Source organism: Myxocyprinus asiaticus, chromosome 29 (assembly GCF_019703515.2).
Source record: "Myxocyprinus asiaticus isolate MX2 ecotype Aquarium Trade chromosome 29, UBuf_Myxa_2, whole genome shotgun sequence".
NCBI classification, from domain to species: Eukaryota; Metazoa; Chordata; class Actinopteri; order Cypriniformes; family Catostomidae; genus Myxocyprinus; species Myxocyprinus asiaticus.
This window is the reverse complement of record NC_059372.1, coordinates 21770293-21792879: the sequence shown is the minus strand read 5'-3', so window position 1 is coordinate 21792879 and position 22587 is coordinate 21770293. Positions and strand designations below refer to the sequence as shown.

The 22587-nt window shown below is 39.8% G+C and overlaps 1 protein-coding gene across 1 annotated transcript in view; it reads right to left on the bottom strand.

Moving 5' to 3' along the window:
- Positions 1–5067: 5067 nt before the first annotated feature.
- Positions 5068–22587, bottom strand: part of LOC127420085 (vasopressin V2 receptor-like) — a 59492-nt gene continuing 41972 nt past the window's right edge. Inside the window, exons 5-7 of the mRNA XM_051662066.1 lie at positions 14241–14354; positions 13679–14096; positions 5068–5746 (exon numbers count right to left, since the gene is read on the bottom strand). Of these exons, the coding sequence (XP_051518026.1) occupies positions 5547–5746; positions 13679–14096; positions 14241–14354 (732 nt within the window). The 3' untranslated portion in view covers positions 5068–5546. The remainder of the gene's footprint in view (positions 5747–13678; positions 14097–14240; positions 14355–22587) is intronic.

Sequence of the window (22587 nt, the reverse complement as noted above, 5' to 3'; positions counted from 1 at the left end):
TCATTTTTAATATACATGTTATACATATGTACATTATTGTATTTATTTTTTATACTTTAAACTCCAATACAAGATGGGAAGTGTTTCTGGGCACATAGCGCCATCATCCGACCAAATTATCATATTTAAATCATCCACAGAATTATCATTTCCACTGTGTGCAGTCTCCTGAGTTAAAATAATATCACCTTATCACAAGAATTCTTCAGCTTAATGGCAAAATTCTGTATAATTATGAATAAAGAGTACATTTTAAAATGTATCTGTATGTTTTGCCTCTCTATTTGTTTTTATGTTAATCAAGTAATGATTTGTCAAAAAGTAATTTAATACATTCAGCATGGAATAAAACATTGCAGGAGTGAAGGAAGCAGTAAACTCCCAGCTCCTAAGTTTTCCCCGTGGTGGATTATGGGCAATTAACCATCGTTGAGTGAACGTAGAATGTACACTCAAAATTAGAGTGCATTGTGGGTAAGAATGAGTGACCAAAAGTAGGGAACGAGTGGCTCACTCAGAATTCAGACACTCCTACAAAATGGTGGACACCTGAAATAGTGCACTATATATATCGGATAGGGTATACATAAAAGTATTCCATAAGCAGGGTTGGGGAGTAACGGAATACATGTAACGGGAATACGTATTTAAAGTAAAAAATATAAGTAACTGTATTCCACTACAGTTACAATTTAAATCATTGGTAGTTAGAATACAGTTACATTCAAAATGTATTTTGATTACTTTTTATTGTCATTTGCTTCATTTAATATTTAGTCCTTTCAGATGGAAAACATTTATACATATAAATGATGTGATCCAAAGTGCATTTGAACAGCGGTGAAACACTTTCTTATGATGTGTTACATTCATACGAGCAGACAGAGAAGTAAGTTTGAAGTAAGTTTGGAGCAGAAGAAATAGAAATAAACCTTGTGTAAATTGTCAGCTTTACGCTAAGCTAAAATGATGTTTCTAGCAATTTTACATGCACGTTACCAGGCACGATCATATTTTTTTATCAAGAAAATTCACATTAGATCATAATTTCTTTTTTTCTAGCAAGACCTTTGATAGTAGAGCAAAAATCTTATTCTTGATAATAATTTTTGTATTGTTTTCCTGTAAAAAATATCAAAAAATCCTTAAAACAAGATCAATTTGATTCATCTTGTTTTAGAAACAACACTGCATAAGATATTTAGGTTTTTCAGAGAATGTATTTTGAACATGTGTATTTTGTCTTACTGTACTGGCAGAGTTTTTATAGTCAAAACAAGTGAAAAAATCCATAAAGACTCTAGTGGTTAAATCTATATCTTCAGAAGCAATATGATAGGTGTTGGTAAGAGACAGATCAATATACAGATGAATTTTTTTTCACATTCTGAAAGTGAACGTTGTAATTTATAGTAAAAAAGGATCTGTTTCTCACCCAAAGTGATTGGATTACTTCAGAAGACATATTAAACCACCGGAGTTATATAGATTACTTTTATGTAGCCTTTATGTGATTTTTGGAGCTACAAATGTCTAGCCACTATTCACTTGCAGAGTGACCTACAGAGCTGAGATATTCTTCTTAAAAATCTTCATTTTCGTTCTGCAGAAGAAAGAAAGTCATACACATCTGGAATGGCATGAGGGTGAGTAAATGATGAGAGAATTTTCATTTTTGGGTGAACTATCCCTATAAATCCTTTGTTGCCACTTCATGCTGTTTATTGGAGTTAAATAGTTTTCTATACTGATTTAAGTGGCTGTGTTTGTTAGTGATCTTATGAAAATGTTTTTGTAAGCTTAATAATCCCATCCTATATCTGACCCTAAATACTCCTTCATGGTGTGGTTTGGCCATTCAGCATCAACCTCTCAACAAATAGGCTACACTCCCCCTTTATATCTCTATAAACCCTCTCTATAAAAGCAACAGCAATGAATTAATGAATGGCCTTGGGCACAGCATAAAAAGGCAGAAATCTTCTGCTGTCCTCCTGAAACACTGCCATTAATAAGCACAGCATAGCTGTCCTGCAAAGCCTTAGGGATCAGAAAAAGTTATGGCTTTTTTCATAGGAATGTTTCAGAGATTAAAATCTATATTCCACAGCCCTGTCATGTATTTTGGCGCCTAAACAGTGTTTAATATAGCTTAAGGCTTGATCACTTGCCCAGCGGTTCACATTAGTTTAATACTGGTGTTCATTGCATTTCACTGTTCTCAGAGGAAATAGATTTAACTGGATTCAATGGATAATCCAGGTTATAAAATTACAGGTTTGTAACCAGGTTACAGATTACGTGTATTGTGATGTCAGAGGGGGGTTATATTTACTGTACCTTCAGGATACCCATGTATAGTATAAGGGCATATTTTTTGTATTGCATGTGAGCACATAATATTTCCATTTCTATTTCTCCATAAAGTAATCATTTTATTTTACTGTGAATTGTTGATTTGTTTGGTAAGAGTTGCATGTTTGTACCATTCTCATAGCACATTTTCATGCACATATTTAGCAACTGGCAATGCACAAATTATGGAAAAATTATGGATTTGTCGCTCTGTAAGGAATGCATCATCTTAAAAAACTCCCAAGAATAGATATTTATATTTAATACACTGAAATGACAATTTAGAATTCTCAAAGTGGAATGTACAGGTTACTTTCATTACATATTATCAGCAGTAAGGGACACAACAATAAAACATTTTTAACATTTTAATATCTTTCATGCAGCTGCTGGGTCTAAAAATGTGAGTTTCATAAAAAGAAATTAATGAAATTAAGTGAAATGTTTAGAACTAAATGCGTTCCTGCATTACTTAAAAATTTTAATTTGCAGGCATAGATATAACAAACTCAACATCGATCATTGCTGAAAATGTAAGTGAAGTTTGAGTTTTTAGTTTATGATGGCACCCTCCTTAACAATACTGACAACACTGCCCATAACAGCTAATCAGTTGTACAGATTGAATTTTAAGAAGAATTTTAGCTCAATTGTTTGTGTGCAATCATAAATTCAGTATTCTCTCAGTGATCATCTGTGTCCTGAAGCTGGACAATACCCTCATAACCATATGTTGTTTTGGATGGAATGAGATTCTTTTCTGCAGTGTAGTATTTTATTTTTATCTAACGTTCAATCCTAATTTAAACCACAAGTTCAACTTTCATCTTATCTCGCAGTTAATTCTTCAAATAGCTGTATGGATCATGCAGGTGGTCTTTTTTTGTTTTGTTGATTTTCTCCCCTTTTCTCCCCAATATGGCATGCCCAATTCCCAATGCGCTCTAAGTCTTCATGGTGGTGTAGTGACTCGCCTCAATCCGGGTGGCGGAGGACGAATCTCAGTTTCCTCCGCATCTGAGATCGTTAATCCACGCATTTTATCACGTGGCTTGTTGAGCGCATTACCACGGAGACCTAGCGCATGTGGAGGCTTCACACTATTCTCCACGGCATCCACGCACAACTCACCACGTGCCCCACCGAGAGTGAGAACAACACATTATAGCGACCACGAGGAGGTTAACCCAATGTGACTCTACCCACCCTAGCAACCGGGCCAATTGGTTGCTTAGGAAGCCTGACTGGAGTCACATGCAGGTGGTCTTGAGTCTTAATGGTAACCCTATGGTTATTTGTGACCTCTTGATATATTTGTTATATGCCTTGCTCTAGCACGGATTTCAAACACTCCTGGGAAGACTAACAGTGGTGCTGAATTTCCTCCATTTGAACACCATCTGCCTAAACAAGGATGTACAGTTGCCAAAGATTTCAAATGGTTTTGTAACCCTTTCCCAAGGCCCACAAAACTCTTAAATCAATGTGCTAAGATATCAACACCTAAAGTCTGTGTTAAACCGTTGTGATCCCATTGGATCATCTGTTGTATGGAGAGGTTAATTTGGGTCAGTTGTTGTAAGAGTTTTAAGATTTCATGAATCAAGTCCACTTTGACTATCACTATAATTTAAAGGGAGATTATTTTAGGACAACTGATGCAGGACTACAGATAATTCTACAAAGTTCACAAATTTACACTTCTCTTTTTTCTCTCTTATGGTTATGTAGAGAATTAATATTCACAAACATATAGAAAAACCCTTATATTTCAAAAAATGAAAACCAAAAATATTTTAATTTATGGAGCACACATGCAAATATAAATTAAAAAAAAAAGTACAAAGTAGCAAATGCTAATGACACACCAACATTTGCAAAAATACTTTGCTTAAGAAAATGTTGCCCCCACAATACTATTTCATGGATTTTGGAATTCAAGGAAAAATACATTTCTCTCTAAAATATTAAATAAATATTGAGATAAACATCTGTATCCATATAATTTTATATTTATCTACATTGTATCTCATGTGTTTTTATATAGTGTATGCTTACATGTATGTGTACTTACATCAGTGGCATTCAAGGCACTGTGTGTAATTTGATATCATCAAAGTTCAGTTCCTCTTGCTTTACTATCTTCCAATATTCTTTACTTCCTATGCTATGGATGCAGTTTTCAAGTGCCCTAATAATTAGTTTAACTGTTAATAAGGAATTGAAAGTATTGCTCCTTTGCAACCTGCTGGTGATTTCTCTGAATCAAGTCATTACAGTTATTTCCCCACAGCCTATTTATGATTCAATATGTGTTATACCTATATTGAATCATAAAAAAAGTAATACCTGTACTTTTTTCTACATTAAACGTATATGGAAAGACAGTCCAATATGGAATGTAATACTTCAACTTTTTAGTCCTGGATTTTTGGAATCATTATCTTTGCATTCTGTTGTTTGTTTATTTTTGAGAATCCCCATCCTCTTGCAGTTTTATAGAGCTGTTTCTATGTTGCCATTTTGTGCTTCTTGTTTTGAATGTTCTCTCCTTTTGGCATAAATTTAGAACTGTCCCCTAGATATAGTTTCCATGCATGCATCTCATAATTCATCCTCTTCCTCAGTCCTTGCCATGAAAGCGCTGAATCTCAGAAGACTTATGGCAGAAAGATGATAAATGGGATGAAATAGCTGGCTCTGAGGTCAAGGCCTTGATCCCTCCCTCCTCTGCAGCAGTTAAGACTCTTATCTTTATCCGACTCACAATTGTCCACAATACTTCAGCTGTTTCATAAAATACATGGTTTAATAAATTATTTCATGTTTCTTTGGAGTGTAATTAAGTTCATTAAGTTTTATATTCTGATGGATGAAACAACAAAGATCAGCCTCATATTCAGAGGTCTATTGAGTATGTGCCCTGTTTACATTAAATGCTCATGAATTCATCCTCATGTCATACATTGATTTTGTTTGGTCATTAATATGCCATGCTGCTATATGGTTCACTCTGTCAAAGCTGCATCTTCAGTTGCCCTGAACGGAATGTTCAGTCTTGCAATAACTCATGGCAACAGGATGTCATTAAACCTTCTATATCACAGTGCGTGGGGCCGATACACCTGCAGCTATAAATCTCCACATCTGCTGACACTTAAGAGGAGGGTGACTTTGTTATTCTGTGGGGTTCAGAACTGGTTGTCCTTGGTGGTGGAGGTGTTTATGTCACTGGAGTGGTCGTGCAGTGAGCTCCTGCGGGGCGGTTTTGGGCGACAACGCAACAGAGCGAGAATCTCACAGGACACACTGCTGGAAAATGCTGTGTAGATCCATGGGTTAGTGCAGGAGTTCAGACTGGCTAATAGCATCAGGATGGTGAAAGCCACACCTGAGAAAGAGGGAGAGGAATGAGTGAAAAAATATCATATACTACATGTCTTTTCATGTACAGGCCAGTCAAGTTCTTCCACAACAGGCTCAGTAAACCATTTCTTTATAGATCTTGCTTTGTGCACAGGGGCATTGCCATGCTGGAACCGAAAAGAGCCTCCCCAAACTGTTGTCACCAATTTGGAAACACAGAGTTCTCTAGAATTTTTGAGTATGCTGAAACATTACAATCTGTTTATTGTATTTTAAATGGTAGATAGCAATTTCTTCTGAATTTTGTTTCGTCATCAAATTTTTGTAATTTATTTGCACATGAAGAAATTGTTAATATATCAGGAAGAAGGAAAAACCTCATCTCTTTTGGTGTCTCCACTCAGACAGGGGCGCCCCTAGTTTAGGAAAAGATAGATAGCAGATTCTTTTAATTCAGATTAGATATTCATTTTTCTTTTATTTCTTGTTTTATATACACAGTGTAGGCATTGGTTGATCATGGGTACTCTGAGATCTACTTTTGAGACTAAATTTAAAGGAAAATAAATTCAATAATGATTTGGATCATTTCGTGTTCTCTGCTTTTTCAATTCGCTTAAGTCGTGCTCTTAATGGAATAGTTCACCCAAAACTGAAAATTTGCTGATAATTTACTCCCCCTCAGGCCATCCAAGATGTCAAGATGAGTTTCTTTCTTCATCAAAACAGAATTTAAGACTTCTAGGATTTCATTTCAGGCCTCCTCTTCTAAACAATGCAAGTGAATTTCCTCCATTTTTTGACGGTCCAAAATGCATATTTAGGGTGCATCAAAATAATCCACATGACTCCAGTCGACAAATAAAGGTCTTCTGAATGCAAATGATTGATTATTTTTAGAAACAAAACAATACGTATATACTTTTTAACTAAAAAATTTGCTTCCGTACATCTCTGTGACCTGAGCTCATGAGAGGGATGACGTAAGCTCGTTGGTAAGGTCACGCGTCACGTGGAGGAGGAGTCAGGAAGCGCGTCATTGTTTACACTATTTTTTTATTTGTTATTATTTGGAAATGATTTATATATATATATATATATATATATATATATATATATATATATATATATATATATATATATATTGTTTTGAAATTGTTTTGGACTGTTTTGGTTTGTGAATGGCACAAGTTTCTCTTGTAAACAATGACGCGCTTCTTGACTCCTCCTCCACGTGACGCGTGACCTTACCAACAAGCTTACGTCATTCCTCTCATGAGCGCACGTAACAGAGATGTACTGAAGCGAACATTTGTAGTTAAAAAGTATATAAGTATTGTTTTGTTTCTAAAAATAATCAATTGTTTGGGTTCAGAAGACCTTTATTTGTCGACTGGAGTCATGTGGATTATTTTGATCCACCCTAAATATGCATTTTGTACCATCAAAAATGGAGGACATTCACTTGCATTGTTTAGAGGAGGAGGCCTGAAATGAAATCCTAAAAGTCTTAAATTCTGTTTTGATGAAGAAAGAAACTCAGATACATCTTGGATGGCCTGAGGGTGAGTAAATTATCAGCAAATTTTCATTTTTGGGTGAACTATTCCTTTAATACCCGTTCTCCTGATTTTTATGCTATTTTATTCTTTTTATTTTATTTTTATATAACTTTTTCTCAATGTATTACTTTTTATTCTTATTTCAAGTTCTTAATTGTTTTTTATTTATTTTTTTATGTATCTTGTCTTTATTTATTTTTTTAAATGTATATGTAAAGCACTTTGAATTGCCATTGTGTATGAAAGGTGCTATATAAATAAACTTGCCTTGCCTTGCCTTGCCTTGCCTTACACACAGTAGTCCAGCAACCATGGATGGCATGTCCACATTAGCAATCCCATTTACTCAAAAAATACCTAATCAAACCTATTGTACATACAGTGCATAGTAAATAAGACATTTACTCATAGCACACGTGAACCGCTTTTACCTTGAAGTTGCACCAGAGACTATTTAGCAGAGATGGGCCACTTCTATTAAAATGAATGTGAAAAATTAGAACGCCCAACTGCAGCCAACGGATGTAGATAGGATGTTCCACCTTACAGGTAAAAGAGCCAATCACGTTTTAGATACAGACATCACCTGTCAATCAACTCGAGAACTCGGAAGCTCATTAGCTATAAAAGCTGGGAAAATTGTGTTTTTTGTGTGTGTGTGTGTAATCTGAGGTAAAGAAGCACCATTTATGATACCAGTGTTGTCAGATTTTACTGCTGATTTGAAATATGTTCTTTGATCGTAATCTTGAACAACTGTTTTGGAGATTTCAGTCTTTCCCCATTCAAGTAGAAAGGAGCTGCACTGGCATGACTCGAAATAGCCTCCCGAGAGTGTTCCAAACATGGCCGACAGTGGACTGACTTGCTAGAAAGACTTTGGTTGCACTCACGCGCTCGTGCGGATCCAGCGAGCAGCAGCAATCTCCTGATAGTTTACACAGCCTGGATCACCTGCTTGGATTGTGACCACTGACCATCATGATTTGTGAATCAGAGGAACTTTTGATCCTGATCCTGAAGTTTTGATTCTGGCTGATAGAATATGCACTTCAGAGGAAGATATTAGATGAGCGCTCGACAGGAAGAAAACGCTGGATTTTCGTGAGGTTTGTGAATTACATCTGTTTAAAAGAGATATCTGCATATTTGCAAACGGTATTATAAGTTTTATTGATATTTGCCTTTTATCATTAGAAAAGAAAGTTAAAAGTGACAGGGAACTGCTGAGGAGAGACTGTTAGAATACGTGCTTTAGAGGTAAATAATTGATCCACAGACATGTTCACAAGTCCCTGAGGTCCAAGTCAAGTCTCAAGTCTCAAGACTTTGAGGTGGGGTCCAAGTCAAGTCTCATATCTTTGAGGTGGGGTCCAAGTCAAGTCTCATATCTTTGAGGTGGGGTCCAAGTCAAGTCTCATATCTTTGAGGTGGAGTCCAAGTCAAGTCTCAAGTCTTTAAAGGCCAAGTCTAAGGCTATGTTCAGACTGCCACTAAAAATCAGATTTTTTGCAAATTGAGTCTGTATCCAGATGAGTTTTGATAGTCTGGACAGCAAAAAAACACATGAAATCGGATTTTTCCGAATCTGATTCAAACCACCAGGTGGTTTCAAATGCGATTTAAATCAGATTTTTTCAGATGCGTCTCAGTCCGGATGCTCTGGCTGCTCAAATCGGATTTCAAATGGTCTTTTGCATCACTCTTAACACAACACACAACGATGACATCAAAAATTGGTGACAGAAATGCCGGAAGTATTCATAAGCCGGCCGTGACTGCGGCACGGAACATCACAATATTTACCAGTCTCCTCCATCGCTGAGTTTTTCTTGTGCGACGGAGGAGTTCTGCACCGTGACTGGACAGGGCGCTTATTTGGAGAGCGCGATGATGCACCTCCATTTTTCCCGCATCTGTTTTAAAAGCATCGTCACGTGGGTACGCCTACATCGTTACCAAAGCAACCCATGCAGATAGGTTGGTTATGTCTGAATGAGCAAATCTGATTTGATCACTTGCAATTAATAGTGCGGACAGTCTGCCTGAAAAGATCTGATTTGAGAAAAAATCTGATTTGCCTGCAGTCTGAACATAGCCAAAGTCAAGTCTCAAGTCTTTCAAGGCCAAGTCTAAGTCAAGTCTCATGTCTTTGGTCACAAGTCCAAGTCAAGTCTAAGGTGTTTTTTTTTTATTTTTTACTTTTTGTTACCTGCAGCTGGCTAGTTTAATAAACCCTGAATAAGGCTAATTAAATTTTGAAATATTAAAACTGACTACTTTAAGGGATTGCGTTGTTTATTTACTTAAACTTGTCGAATAAAGTACATAAGGTTTTACTTTAATCATGGATTTTATTTTCATTCAGGAAACAATCAATAAACTTTCTTTTTTTTTCTTTCTTTTTTTTTTTCTTTTTTTCTTTTTGTATTAAAAGATAACAGATTTTACACAGAAGGAAAACTAGCTTTGTCCATAAATCTTTAGGGCTTTAAAGCTCTTATTCTATTTTGCATTTGCCCTTATAAAAATGTAACAAAACCATGGTAACCTCAGGTAAAATCAAACATGGATCGTCACTACCATGGTAAAATGTAACATGATTTCTATAAAACAAATTTTGGCGTTTTTGTAAAGAAAAACAGTATCCTAAACACATTTAAAACTATTAATACAAAATAAAATTAAAATAAAAAAAATGTATAAACTGCCATAGTTGTAACAAATATTAATAATATTCCCTCACTTCCCTAATGTAGCCTATTATAAATGTAATAGAGCTTTAGTAGTAATATAATATTTATCATGAATATATTTCTGCCTAAAATACTACAGTCAATACAGTTAGTGTTACTATAGTAAATTCATGATAAAGGTGGTGATGTGTGAAAAGTCTGCTAATTTATGTCTGTGCATTCTCAGCGTCAATGCTGTTTTGTCGGGCCATTTACTGTTTGCTCTCCGTGAGGTTTACACACGAGAATTCTGTGCCGAATTAAAATGTGACTCGCGCCGTGCTTCTCACTGGTCCTCGCAGCGCTGTAATGTGAGATGTGAGGTTGAGAGCTCGAGACCGGTCTGCGAGACGCGCAAGCGCAGAGGCTCAGCGCTCTGGCTGCTTTTTCCATTGATCCGGGCAGCGAATCCACTTTTCGCCTGAACGCGGAAGTGTTCCACGATTCGACTGTTTTCAATTTCCGGTCTCCAGTGGTATGACTCACATCGGCGTATATTCTTAGTGGTAATGTAATGTTTAAGGTATTACATTTGTAAAAATGGTCAAAACAAAATATGTGACTGTATAATGCCAATACTTTACAGAGTCGAGATGACCGTTTATTAATGACAGTGCCTCACATGAGTGCGTATATGTCATGAGATTAGTTACGTTGATATTATAAACTACTTCGAGTTGTAATGACAACCAACAACAGTATTAATTAATTTTTACTCCAAAACTTAAATGGTGTTGCTCTCAGTCTGGATCGATCATTTTGAAGTTTTATTTTAAAGTGCTTCTCGAGACCAGAAACAGAAAACAGGCAACTAGAATCATCATGGCGCCACCCAGTGGTTACTCAGGAAAACTGTGGACATAACATTCGGCATAACACGGCGGCCCGCTTCGGCCAGTTTCGCGGCCGGCCCACTGGGAAAAGTCCCGGTTCTCCCTATGACCAGTCCGCCCCCTTGACGACAATCGAAGGGTCATTCCAAATGAAAGTAAGAAAATGTCATTTTTCACGAATGCCCCTTCCACAAGACTGTTAGCGAAGGGTACATTCATACCGCTAAAATGCATTAAATTATTATTTTTTTCCACATCAATCTACACTCCATACCCCATAATGACAAAGCAAAAACCAGATTTCTGATAACTTTGCAAATGTATATATATATATATATATATATATATATATATATATAGGCACAGATCTGGGGAAGGCTACAAAAAATGTCAGCTGCATTGAAGGTTCCCAAGAGCACAGTGGCCTCCATAATTCTTAAATGGAAGAAGTTTGGAACAACAAGGACTCTTCCTAGAGCTGTCCGCCCAGCCAAACTGAGGAATTGGGGGAGAAGGGCCTTGGTAAGAGAGGTGACCAAGAACCCGATGGTCACTCTGGTTGAGCTCCATAGATCATGTGTGGAGATGGGAGAAACTTGCAGAAGGACAACCATCACTGCAACACTCCACCGATCTGGGCTTTATGGCAGAGTGGCCAGACGGAAGCCTCTCCTCAGTGCAAAACACATAAAAAAGCACCTAAAGGACTCTCAGACTGAGAAATAAGATTCTCTGGTGTGATGAAATGAAAATTGAACTGTTTGGCCTCTATTCCAAACGTCTGGAGGAAAACAGGCACCACAAATCACCTGCGCAATACCATCCCAACGGTGAAGCATGGCGGTGGTAGCATCATGTTGTGGGGGTGTTTTTCAGCGGCAGGGACTGGGGGACTGGTCAGAGTTGAAGGAAAGCTGAACACAGCAAAATACAGAGCTATCTTTAATGAAAACCTGGTCCAGAGCACTCAGGGCATCAGACTGGGCCAAAGGTTCACCTTCCAACAGCACAATGACCCTAAACACACAGCCAAGACAACACAAGAGTGGTTTAGGGCAACTCTGTGAACGTCCTTGAGTGGCCCAGCCAGAGCCAGGACTTGAACCCAATCGAATTTCTCTGGATAGTCCTGAAAATGGCTGACCACCAACGGTCCCCATCCAGCCTGACAGAGCTTGAGAGGATCTGCAGAGAAGAAGGCAGAAAATCCCCAAATCCATGTGTGCAAAGCTTGTCGCATCATACCCAAAAAGACTTGAGGCTGTAATTGCTGCCAAAGGTACTTCAACTAAGTACTAAGTTAAAGGTCTGAATACTTATGTCAATGTGATATTTTAGTTTTTTCTTTTTAATAAATTTGCAGTTATCAAAAATCTGTTTTTTGCTTTGTCATTATGGGGTATGAATTGTAGATTGATGTGAAAAAATAAATAATTTAAATCATTTTAGCATAAGGCTGCAACTTAAAATGTGAAAAAATGAAGGGGTCTGAATACTTTCTGAATGCACTGTATGTTTGTACACAGTGCAAAAAGCAGCTGAGAGAGGTCTGTGGTGCTGCTGAGATATCAACATCTGGTTAGAAACAAAAGAGCAGCAGGGGATGGAAACTGGTTATTTATTGGTCTTAAAGGGATAGTTCACCCAAAAATGTAAATTCTCTCATCATTTACTCACCCCCTCATGCCATTCCAGATGTCTATAACTTTCTTTCTTCTGCTGAACACAAACAAATACTTTTAGCTCTGTATGTCCATGCAATGCAAGTGAATGGTGGCCAGAAACTTAAAGCTAAAAAAAGCACATAATGGCACCACAAAAGTAATCTACATGACTCCAGCTGTTAAATCCACATCTTCAGAAGCGATATGATAGGTGTGGATGAGTTCAATATTTAAGTCCTTTTTCACTAAAAATTATCCTCCCTTCCCAGTCGGTGGTGAAATGCAAGAAGAATGTGAATTGCCAAAATCAAAAGAAGAATGTAAAAGTGAATGTGGAAATGGAGATTTATAGTAAAAAAAGGACTTCTATATATTAATCTGTTTCTCACCAGCACCTATCATATCGCTTCTGGAGATATGGATTTAACCACTGGAGTCATATGGATTACTTTTATGCTAACTTATATGCTTTTTGGACCTTCAAAGTTCACTTGCATTGTATGGAAAGAAAGTGATACACTCTGGGATGGCATAAGAGATAAGTAAATGATGAGACAATTTACATTTTTGGGTGAACTATCCCTTTAAGACATGGCCTTTAAATATGCATGGTGTCTAAGAGAGAATAAAAAGAGAGCAAGAGATGGAGGGCATTTACAGTAAACACTGACTTCACTCATTGCATTGATGGACTCCACATCTTCTAGATAATTTGCAACCATTATAAAGCACCTCCACAATCCAATGATTCAATGCTCTTGTAAATAATTATTATTATATAAATTACTATAAATAATAACCTGATGTATATCATTCAACTGTAACTCACGGTTTTACCTCCAAAATGGCCCCCAAAATTATTTAGACACATTAGGACATTTAGCCACATTTAAAACTTGTTGTTGCATTAATTACAAAATATAAAATCAAGTAGCATTTGCAAACAAATGGTGGTAAACCTTTTCTCAGAACTCCGGTGTAGCTCATCACATTAATTATGGACAACTCATATGTTCAACAAACTTTGACAACCAAAAATTGTGCAAATATTATATATGCTATTAATCTTTACAGAAAATGTCACTTGGCTTGATATTTTCTTATATTGGTTTAAGTTCCAAAAACCACTGTATCTTTCTTGTAAGGACTGCTGTGTTTCTCACCTTGGTCAGGTGGGTTGGGGTCCCAGGCAGCCCAGAGCTGTACGATGAAGAAGGGTGACCAGCACAAGGTATAGACGAGCACAATGACCAGAGTCATCTTCACTGTTTTAGACATAGCTTTGGAAACACCTTTGAAAGGTGGAGGAAGGGGGCATGGTGGGAAAGAGGGGATTGATGAAGTGTTGCAGTCCTCAGTTGGGTTGTAGGAATTCCTGAGAGGAACAGAGGAAGCACTTGAGGAATCACAGCAAGCACTGTGAGGCCCAGCAGAAGGGATTCTGCTCTGGTTGTAGTCCTGGACAGAGGCAGAGTTGTTACAGATGGTATGATGGTGAGTCTGAATGTGAGGCAGCACATCAGGGGACTGTGAACTGTAAGTGCGAGTCTGTGAGGTTAGATCATTCGGACAGTAGCTGTCCTGCCATGAATGGTCACAACAATCTGGCTCAGGTGTGTCCTCAGAGTTGTATGTATTAGAATGAGAAGAGTCACTGTTGTTCTTTTTATGGAAATCTTCTTGTGGTGTGCATGAGTGTCTTGCTCGCTCCCTGAATTTGCTGGCCTGCTTTTTGAGGCTGGGAAAGTGAAAAAGCACCATGTTCTTCTTCATGTCAGCAGAAACCACACACTCTGATTTCAGGTAGATGTTGTCATGGATCTCTTTGAATATTCGTACCTTGGCACACAAAAATTCAGTTAATACATGGGCATGTGTTAAAAAATAGTAAATATTTCTACATTGATATTAATGTACCAACATTTTCTTGACGTTTCGACCAATTGGGAGAAATGTTGCACTTCTTTCAGAAAAAACAACCCTATTTTACAAGACTATTTTTCATTTTTTTGCTGCATTGTATCCTGTACCCAACTTGGTTTGAATGTGCATACTTTTTTATAATTTCTCCATGTGTTACAAAAGGTCATTGTTAGATTACTGTGCATTTAAACCTATATAATGGACAAACCAGTTGAAAGATTGGAGTTAAAGGAATAGTTCACTCAAATAAGTCTTTTTTTAAAATTTATATTATCAATCTCCATTTTCACTTCTTTTGTTTTTGGCGATTCACATTCTTCGTGCGTATCGCCACCTAATGGGCAGGAAGGAGAATTTATAGTGAAAAAGGATTTGTCGATCTGTTTCTCACCCACACCTATCATATCACTTCTGAAGCTAATGATCTAACGACTGAAGTCAGCTTAAAATTTTTGCTATCCATTCACTTGCATTTTGAGGACCTGCAGAGCTGATATTTATAGATTATAGATAATATTATAGATTCTTAAAATCTTCATCTGGCATGGCATGACTGTGAGTAAATAATGAGAGAATGTTCATTTTTGGTTGAACTATCCCTTTAAGATTTTAAGATTTTTTGTAGCCAAATAGACCAAACCTTTGGCAACGTCACCGCTTACGTAACACACAGAAGTGGTGGCAGAAATCGTCCGTAAACAGAAAACAATTTTTAGACGGCTCTGGCCGTCTCTGAGGAGATAATTTCAACTCACTGCTTTGCAGTAAACATATAAAGTGAACATTATTACAAGTTTGTTATTAACTCATATTATTATAATAATTGTATAGCTAAGAATATTTGTGAATTTATGATTTCGTACTTTCGTTTAATCGTCTAATCTGTCAAAACTAACACAACAGTCTATCGGCTTTCTGCAACTATGTACTGCGCATGCGCTGAAATTTTTGTATACAATCCACAATATTCTCAGCGAGTCCAATGTATTTTGCAAGGTGGGCGGAATTTCCGGTTGGCTAGCAGAAGTGCGATTGGTTGCTGTTTTGTGTGTAGCACGTCACTGCTTGCTTGCATGTTAGATTCTTGCTTTTTAAATGTTGTAAGATGCCTTAAAAATTTCCCGGACAATGTGTGCAGTTAATGGTTATCCTGATAATCAAGCAAAACTAAAGTTCTATCTAAAACAGCAATGTTATGATCAGAAACCACTCGAAAAGCACAGCGCTCCAGTCCCAGATGCTGCTTCTTCCACCAGCTGCCTACAGAAGGATTGACTTAGGAACATCTGTTTGAAAAAGCTTTGGAATAATTTGTTTGTGTGCTCTTTTCACTTTATTGGCAAGAAGTCAACAGCGGGGATTACTTATATTATCCACCGTTACGGTCCAGCTACGATAGACGTCCAGAAACGGAGTGCAATTAATTACATAAACGATAGCATTATTGTGCTAACAGGTGTGCGTACGTGTGCTTAAAGTCCATTAGAAATTTTGAGTTATATTCAGCGTTGGCCTTTGTGAATGCTTCACATGTTTTCAAATGGCATTATTACTGAGTATAAAAAGGAACTGTGTTTTTCCTGAACTGTCTGTGAGTAGTGACAATGTTTTCAACTCTTTTCACGCTGTGATGCTAAATTAATAATTCTACAGTGAAAGACCATAATTATTAGATGAAAAATGCACAGAGATGAGATGTTTTATCGCATTTGAAATTAACTGTATTCTGATTTTCCTCTTTCCTGCATTTTCCTGCCTGCAATTCACTTTCTTTTGAGTGTCTTTGCAGAATGTGCATGTCTTCCCTTAAGGGGAAAAGGTGATTTGGAAAACAGTGTGGATTAATTCAGTACCAATTAAATTAATTGTACAAGTACTTTTTTTATATAATACATACTGTTTTATAGTTGCTTTACAGAGAACATTGAACTTTTGTGTACTGTAATATTTATAATGTATGTCCAAATAAAGGTTTATTTGTATTGCATGTAGTTCTTTTTGTATGGTACAGTTTATTTTGTGGCTGCTAAGACATCGTTATTTCCTACACAAGAACAATAAATTCAATCTATCAACAGGATCAGTTGTTCAGTCAACACTAAAACATTTCATGTAGGTTATAGCATTTAGATACTAGGGATGAGCATTTTGGCCATTTTGTCTACTCGAGTATTCGGACTAATTACTCGAGTACTCATCGAGTACTCAAGGGGCAATTACATGTTCAAAACTGTATATACAATAACATGTCTGACAAACGTCTATGGCTGCTGCATTGTGCCTTGTTGTTCCAGTGTATCGTCTATTCATTATTAAAATAGTATTTTACAAAATGTACAAAAGATTGCATAATCAAAATATAATGCATCATATTTTGTCATTATGTGAAGATTCGCTGCCCAATTCTGAAAGAATGTGCACAATGCGCATCTGTCTGTTTTTCCTTCAGGTTACCGTAGTAATCTTAGTAAGTGCGCACCAGTTTTTTTAGTGACTGAACCGTCTATTTTCAAGTAACAGGAGATGCCATAACCATTGCGTTTTAATATGCGTGTTAAGTTGAAGTTCAGTTTTGAAGATGCTGCACTGTGTTCCATTTAACTGCGCTCTGTCTAGCTGTTTGAAACTCTCACATGCTGTACACTGCCACACGTGCCTGGTGTATGTGTATGTATGTGTGTGTGTCCCCAAATGTTCAGTCTTGTGAGGAAAGCCGCGATGCTTTGTATTGTTGTTGCTGTGATACATGAAGCATTCCATTCAACTCGGAGAGTCTGAATTTCCACCTTTCAGCTGTGGAAAGTGCAATGGAATGACACTTTATATCGTATATCTAACTTGGAAATGCGTGCGGAAATCTTAATTCATTTCATCGAGATGCAGTTGTGTGTTATGTCACGCAGGGCAGGGAGGTTTAGTCAGAATCAGAAGAATCAGAATCAGAATCAGCTTTATTGCCAAGTATGCTTGCACATACAAGGAATTTGTCTTGGTGACAGGAGCTTCCAGTTTACAACAATACAAAAACAATTCAAAAACAGCAGCAAGACATAGATAATAATAAAAAAATAATTATACACATACGTACATACACACACACAGACACACACATACATACATAGAGTACACACATACACATACGTAGTGCAAATCTAATACAAATGTTATCTGTTATGTACAGTGCAAATGTTTGTTTTTTTTTTTTTTGTCAGTGACAGTCATTCACTTTTACTAAATAATATCCATTCATGAGTCAAAGTTCTTATATTAAATGATATTAAAGCATGTTTAGCAAAAGTTTTGCAGAGACATGGTTAATTACACTCTCTTTCTTTTGATTATTGTAAAGATTAGTGATGTGAAGATCGGATCATTTTATTGACTTGAATCTTTGAGTCTCGTTCAGCAAAATGAACGAATCTTTATTCAAGTCATTTAGTTCATTTCGTTCATTTGAGCAGAATTAAATTAAAATGTTACATTTTCTATAGCCAAACTCTATATTTCTGTATTTCCTGTGTGAGCAATGTATAGCGTATACAGCTGTCACGTGACAAAAGAACGAACGACTCGGACCAAAAGAGTTGAAAGGTGAACTAATAATTTCTGTTTCCTGTACAGCGCCGATGCGGTTTTCACGTAACAAACGAACGCAATGCGCATGCGCGGCCAACACAAAATGAACGAATCACTCTCTGAGACTACTCGTTCTTCTGAGTCACATAAAAGATTCATTCAAAATGAAAGAATCATTCATGAATGACCCATAACTAGTAAAGATAGTATTGCAGCGTCGTATCAGTTTGTTTGGCATGAGAAGTCTCTGATAATCAATGTACCCCTCAAAGTCACAATGTAATCAATCTCAAAATTAAAAAAAGCTCCCTCTTTGACACGTTTGTGTTTAGTTGTCAGGTAATTGTCACTAGATTTCGAATTAAGTGAAAAGTCACATCATGCGTGATCACTATCTATCATCGTTTTCATGATCGATCATTGCTGCCACGTCCGAATACACGAGTCCTCGAGTTTTCATGCCTATCCCTATTAGATACGGATTTTACATATGTAAACTAACAATTAGAAAGCTAGATTGAGCTCGAGCTCTCGGGAAACGGTTATCCCCGCCCAGCTACAGGAGGGCTGTGATGGGGAAAATTAGAGCTCCTCCTACTAATGCCGTTCTAGCTGTTCCAGCCACTCTGTCCTGGGAGGGCCACCAGCATCGGGTCCAGGACATGATCGATTCCGGCGCCGCAGGTGACTTCCTGGATCTATCCTTGGCTAAGGAACTTGGGATCCCTACCCAACTTCTTCCTCATCCCCAGGCAGTTACAGCATTGGATGGCAGACCTCTGGAACCTGGCAGAGTAACAGAGGCCACTCAGTCCCTGCGACTTACCATCCATCAACACCAGCAAGAGGAGACTTTCTATCTTATTGACTCCCCCGAGTATCCTGTTATCCTGGGCCACCCCTGGCTGTGCAGACATAATCCCTGGATCGACTGGTCTGCTGGCACCATTCGGACCTGGGGTTCCACTTGCCATCTCACCTACCTGAGTCCCTCAGCCCCTAGTTCTGAGTTTCAAGAGTCTGTCGACCTGTCTCGAGTCCCCAGTTCCTATCATCAGTTCAAGGCAGTGTTCAGCAAGTCCCGGGCTACCTCCTTACCTCCTCACCGCCCCTACGACTGTGCCATTGAACTACTCCCCAGCTCCTGCCCTCCCAGGGGTCAGATCTTCTCCCTGTCGTCCCCCGAGCGCACAGCAATGGATACCTACATTAAGGAATCATTGGAAGCCGGCATCATCCATGCCTCTACTTCCCTGGCTGGGGCGGGCTTCTTCTTTGTGGGGAAGAAAGACGGGGGTCTTAGGCCTTGTATCGATTACCGTGGCCTCAACAAGATCACGGTTTGGAATCGAAATCCCCTTCCTCTCATGGCCACTGCTTTCGAGCTACTACAAGGGGCTTCCATTTTTACTAAACTGGATCTACGCAACGCTTACCATCTCGTGCGGATCCGACAGGGGGACGAATGGAAGACGGCTTTCAACACCCCCATGGGCCACTATGAGTATCCGGTGATGCCGTTCGGGCTCACCAATGCCCCCGCTGTGTTCCAAGCACTGATAAATGACGTTCTCCGGGACATGCTTAACCAATTTGTCTTTGTATATCTTGATGATATCCTCATTTTCTCTGGGTCATTGGAGGAGCACACGAGGCACGTCAGCAGAGTCCTCCAGAGACTCCTTGACAACCATCTCTACGTGAAGCCCGAGAAATGTGAGTTTCACGTAACCCAGGCTCAGTTTCTCGGGTTCATCATCACTCCTGGCCACGTGGAGATGGACCCTAAGAAGGTGAAGCTGTCCTCAACTGGCCTATTCCCGCCACAGTTAAGGAGGTTCAACGTTTCATCGGCTTCGCAAACTTCTATAGGAGGTTCATTACGAGCTTCAGCTCCGTGGTTGCCCCCTTAACTGCGCTGACCAAGGGAGGAGGAATCAAGGTTCACTGGGGTCCAGAGACAGCGGGGGCCTTCGAGGAGCTCAAGCGGCGCTTCACTTCCGCTCCCATTCTCTCGATCCCCAACCCAGAAAGACCTTTCGTGGTAGAAGTGGATGCCTCAGAGGTGGGCGTAGGGGCCATCCTGTCACAAAGGGGTGAGGATGGGAAATTACACCCTTGTGCCTTCATGTCTCGTCGCCTGTCGGATGCCGAGCGCAACTACCACGTGGGGGATCGAGAGTTGCTTGCAGTTAAACTTGCCTTGGAGGAGTGGCGCCATTGGCTTGAGGGGGCTCAGCACCCTTTTCAGGTGCTGACGGACCACAAGAACCTGGAATATCTCCAGCAGGCTAAGCGGCTTAACCCTCGGCATGCTCGATGGTCATTGTTTTTTAATCGATTTCAGTTTCTCCTGTCTTACAGACCCGGCACCAAGAATGTCAAGCCGGATGCCCTGTCCCGAGCCTACTCTCCCGAGACACAGGAGAAGCCTTTGGCATCGATTATTCCGAGGTCTAGTATTGTCGCACCCCTTCAGTGGGAACTGGAAAGGGTGGTGCGAGAAGCTCAAGCCCAAGAGCCAGACCCAGGAGGTGGTCCGGCAGGACGCCTGTACGTCCCTCAATCTGCCCGGGCCCAGGTCTTGCAGTGGAGTCACGAGTCTCCCTTGACGTGCCATCCAGGAAATGCTCACACTCTTGACTTCCTCCAACGGCGGTTTTGGTGGCCATCCATAAAGGAAGACGTAAAGGTCTATGTGGAGGCCTGCCCCATGTGCAGCCAGGGAAAGTCTACACATCAGCGACCTCAGGGACTGCTCCATCCCTTACCCGTTCCCCGTAGGCCATGGTCGCACCTTTCTTTGGACTTTGTCACGGGACTCCCACCATCCCAGGGCAACACTGTCATCCTGGTGGTTGTGGACCGGTTCTCTAAGGCCGCACGGTTCATTCCCCTGCCCAAATTGCCTTCGGCCAAAGAGACAGCAGAGCTCCTCATGAACCATGTCTTCCAGGTGTTTGGAATCCCCCTGGATATTGTCTCCGACCGAGGGCCCCAGTTCTCGTCCTGGTTCTGGGGTGCCTTCTGCAAGCTGGTTGGGGCCACAGCCAGCCTATCGTCTGGGTTCCATCCAGAGTCTAATGGCCAGACAGAACGGATTAACCAGGATCTGGAGACCACTCTGCGGTGTATGGCGGCCAATAACCCCACCTCTTGGGCTACCTACATCATATGGGCAGAATATGCCCACAACACCCTCCTGTCCTCGGCCACTGGACTATCCCCCTTTGAATGCCAGTTCAGGTATACCCCCCCATTGTTCCCTGAGGAAGAGTCACAGGTTGGCATTCCCTCGGCCCGGCGTTTTGTCCAACGCTGTCGGCAGACCTGGAGGAAGGTTAGGCGTGCCCTTCTTCAGACCTCCCAAAGATACCAACGTCAGGCTAACCGCCGCCGCCGGACGGCCCCTAATTTCCGAGCTGGTCAAAGAGTCTGGCTAGCCACCAAGAACCTTCCCCTCTGGGTCGAATCAAGGAAGCTTTCCCAGAAATACATTGGCCCTTTTCGCATAGCAAGGAAAGTTAACCCTGTTTCCTATCGTTTGTTTCTTCCCCGTTCACTTAGAATTAACCCTACATTTCATGTCTCATTGCTAAAACCTGTTTTGTCTTCTCCATTTGCCCCCCCCACGCAGACCCCCTCCACCTCCCAGGATCATTGATGGCCAGCCAGCCTACACAGTCTGCCGGATACTGGACTCCCGGAGGGTCCAGAACTCACTGCAGTATCTGGTTGACTGGGAGGGTTACGGGCCGGAGAAGCGCACCTGGGTTCCAGCCAAAGACATCCTGGACCCAAGTTTGATCCGGGAGTTTCGCACCCAGAGGCCGGGAGGTTCTGGAAGGAACGTCAGGAGCCGTTCCTAGAGGAGGGGGTCCTGTCAGCATCCTACCTCCTGTAGTTTGTCTCCATGCCTCTAGAGGTCCCCTGTGTTCTCCTCTACCTTAGTTCTTCCTCGTGTGGCCTTGTTAGCGTTATCCAGCTCACCTGTGCCTTGTTTCCCCCAGTGTATTTAAATTGTGTTTTTTTCCCTTGGTTCCTCACTCGGTTTTTGAGTCTCTGCCCTGTGTTTCCTGCCTTGTCTCGCTAAAGCCTCTCTAGCTACCCCAAGTAAGATATCCTGAGTTCCTTTCACTGATTGTAATTGTTCACTGGCTTTGTTTTCTCCCCTCGTGGAGTTTTATTTTCTCCTTTGGTTTTGCCCATTGTTTTTTTTTTTTTTTAATGTGGTTTATACCTCGGTCCGAGAAGAACTTTTGTTGATTCATTTTTGCAAGGACTTTTTTTAAAATAAATCTACATCTCCTGGAATACTGCCTTAAGTGTTTCATTTGGGTCCAACTTTACCACTCCCGTGGCTCAGTGGTAGATCTCTCAACCACCACACCAGCAACCCGGGGTCTAGCCCAGCTCGTGACACATAATTATCTACAGTTCTCAGAACATGTCCAACTTTACAGCTGTGAAGGCACTAATAGGCTACATAGCTTTTCAGGTTAGTCTGCTCAGGTTCTTTCATCAATGGATAAAGACTCAATAAAATAACTAAAATGCCTCTATTTGTGATATT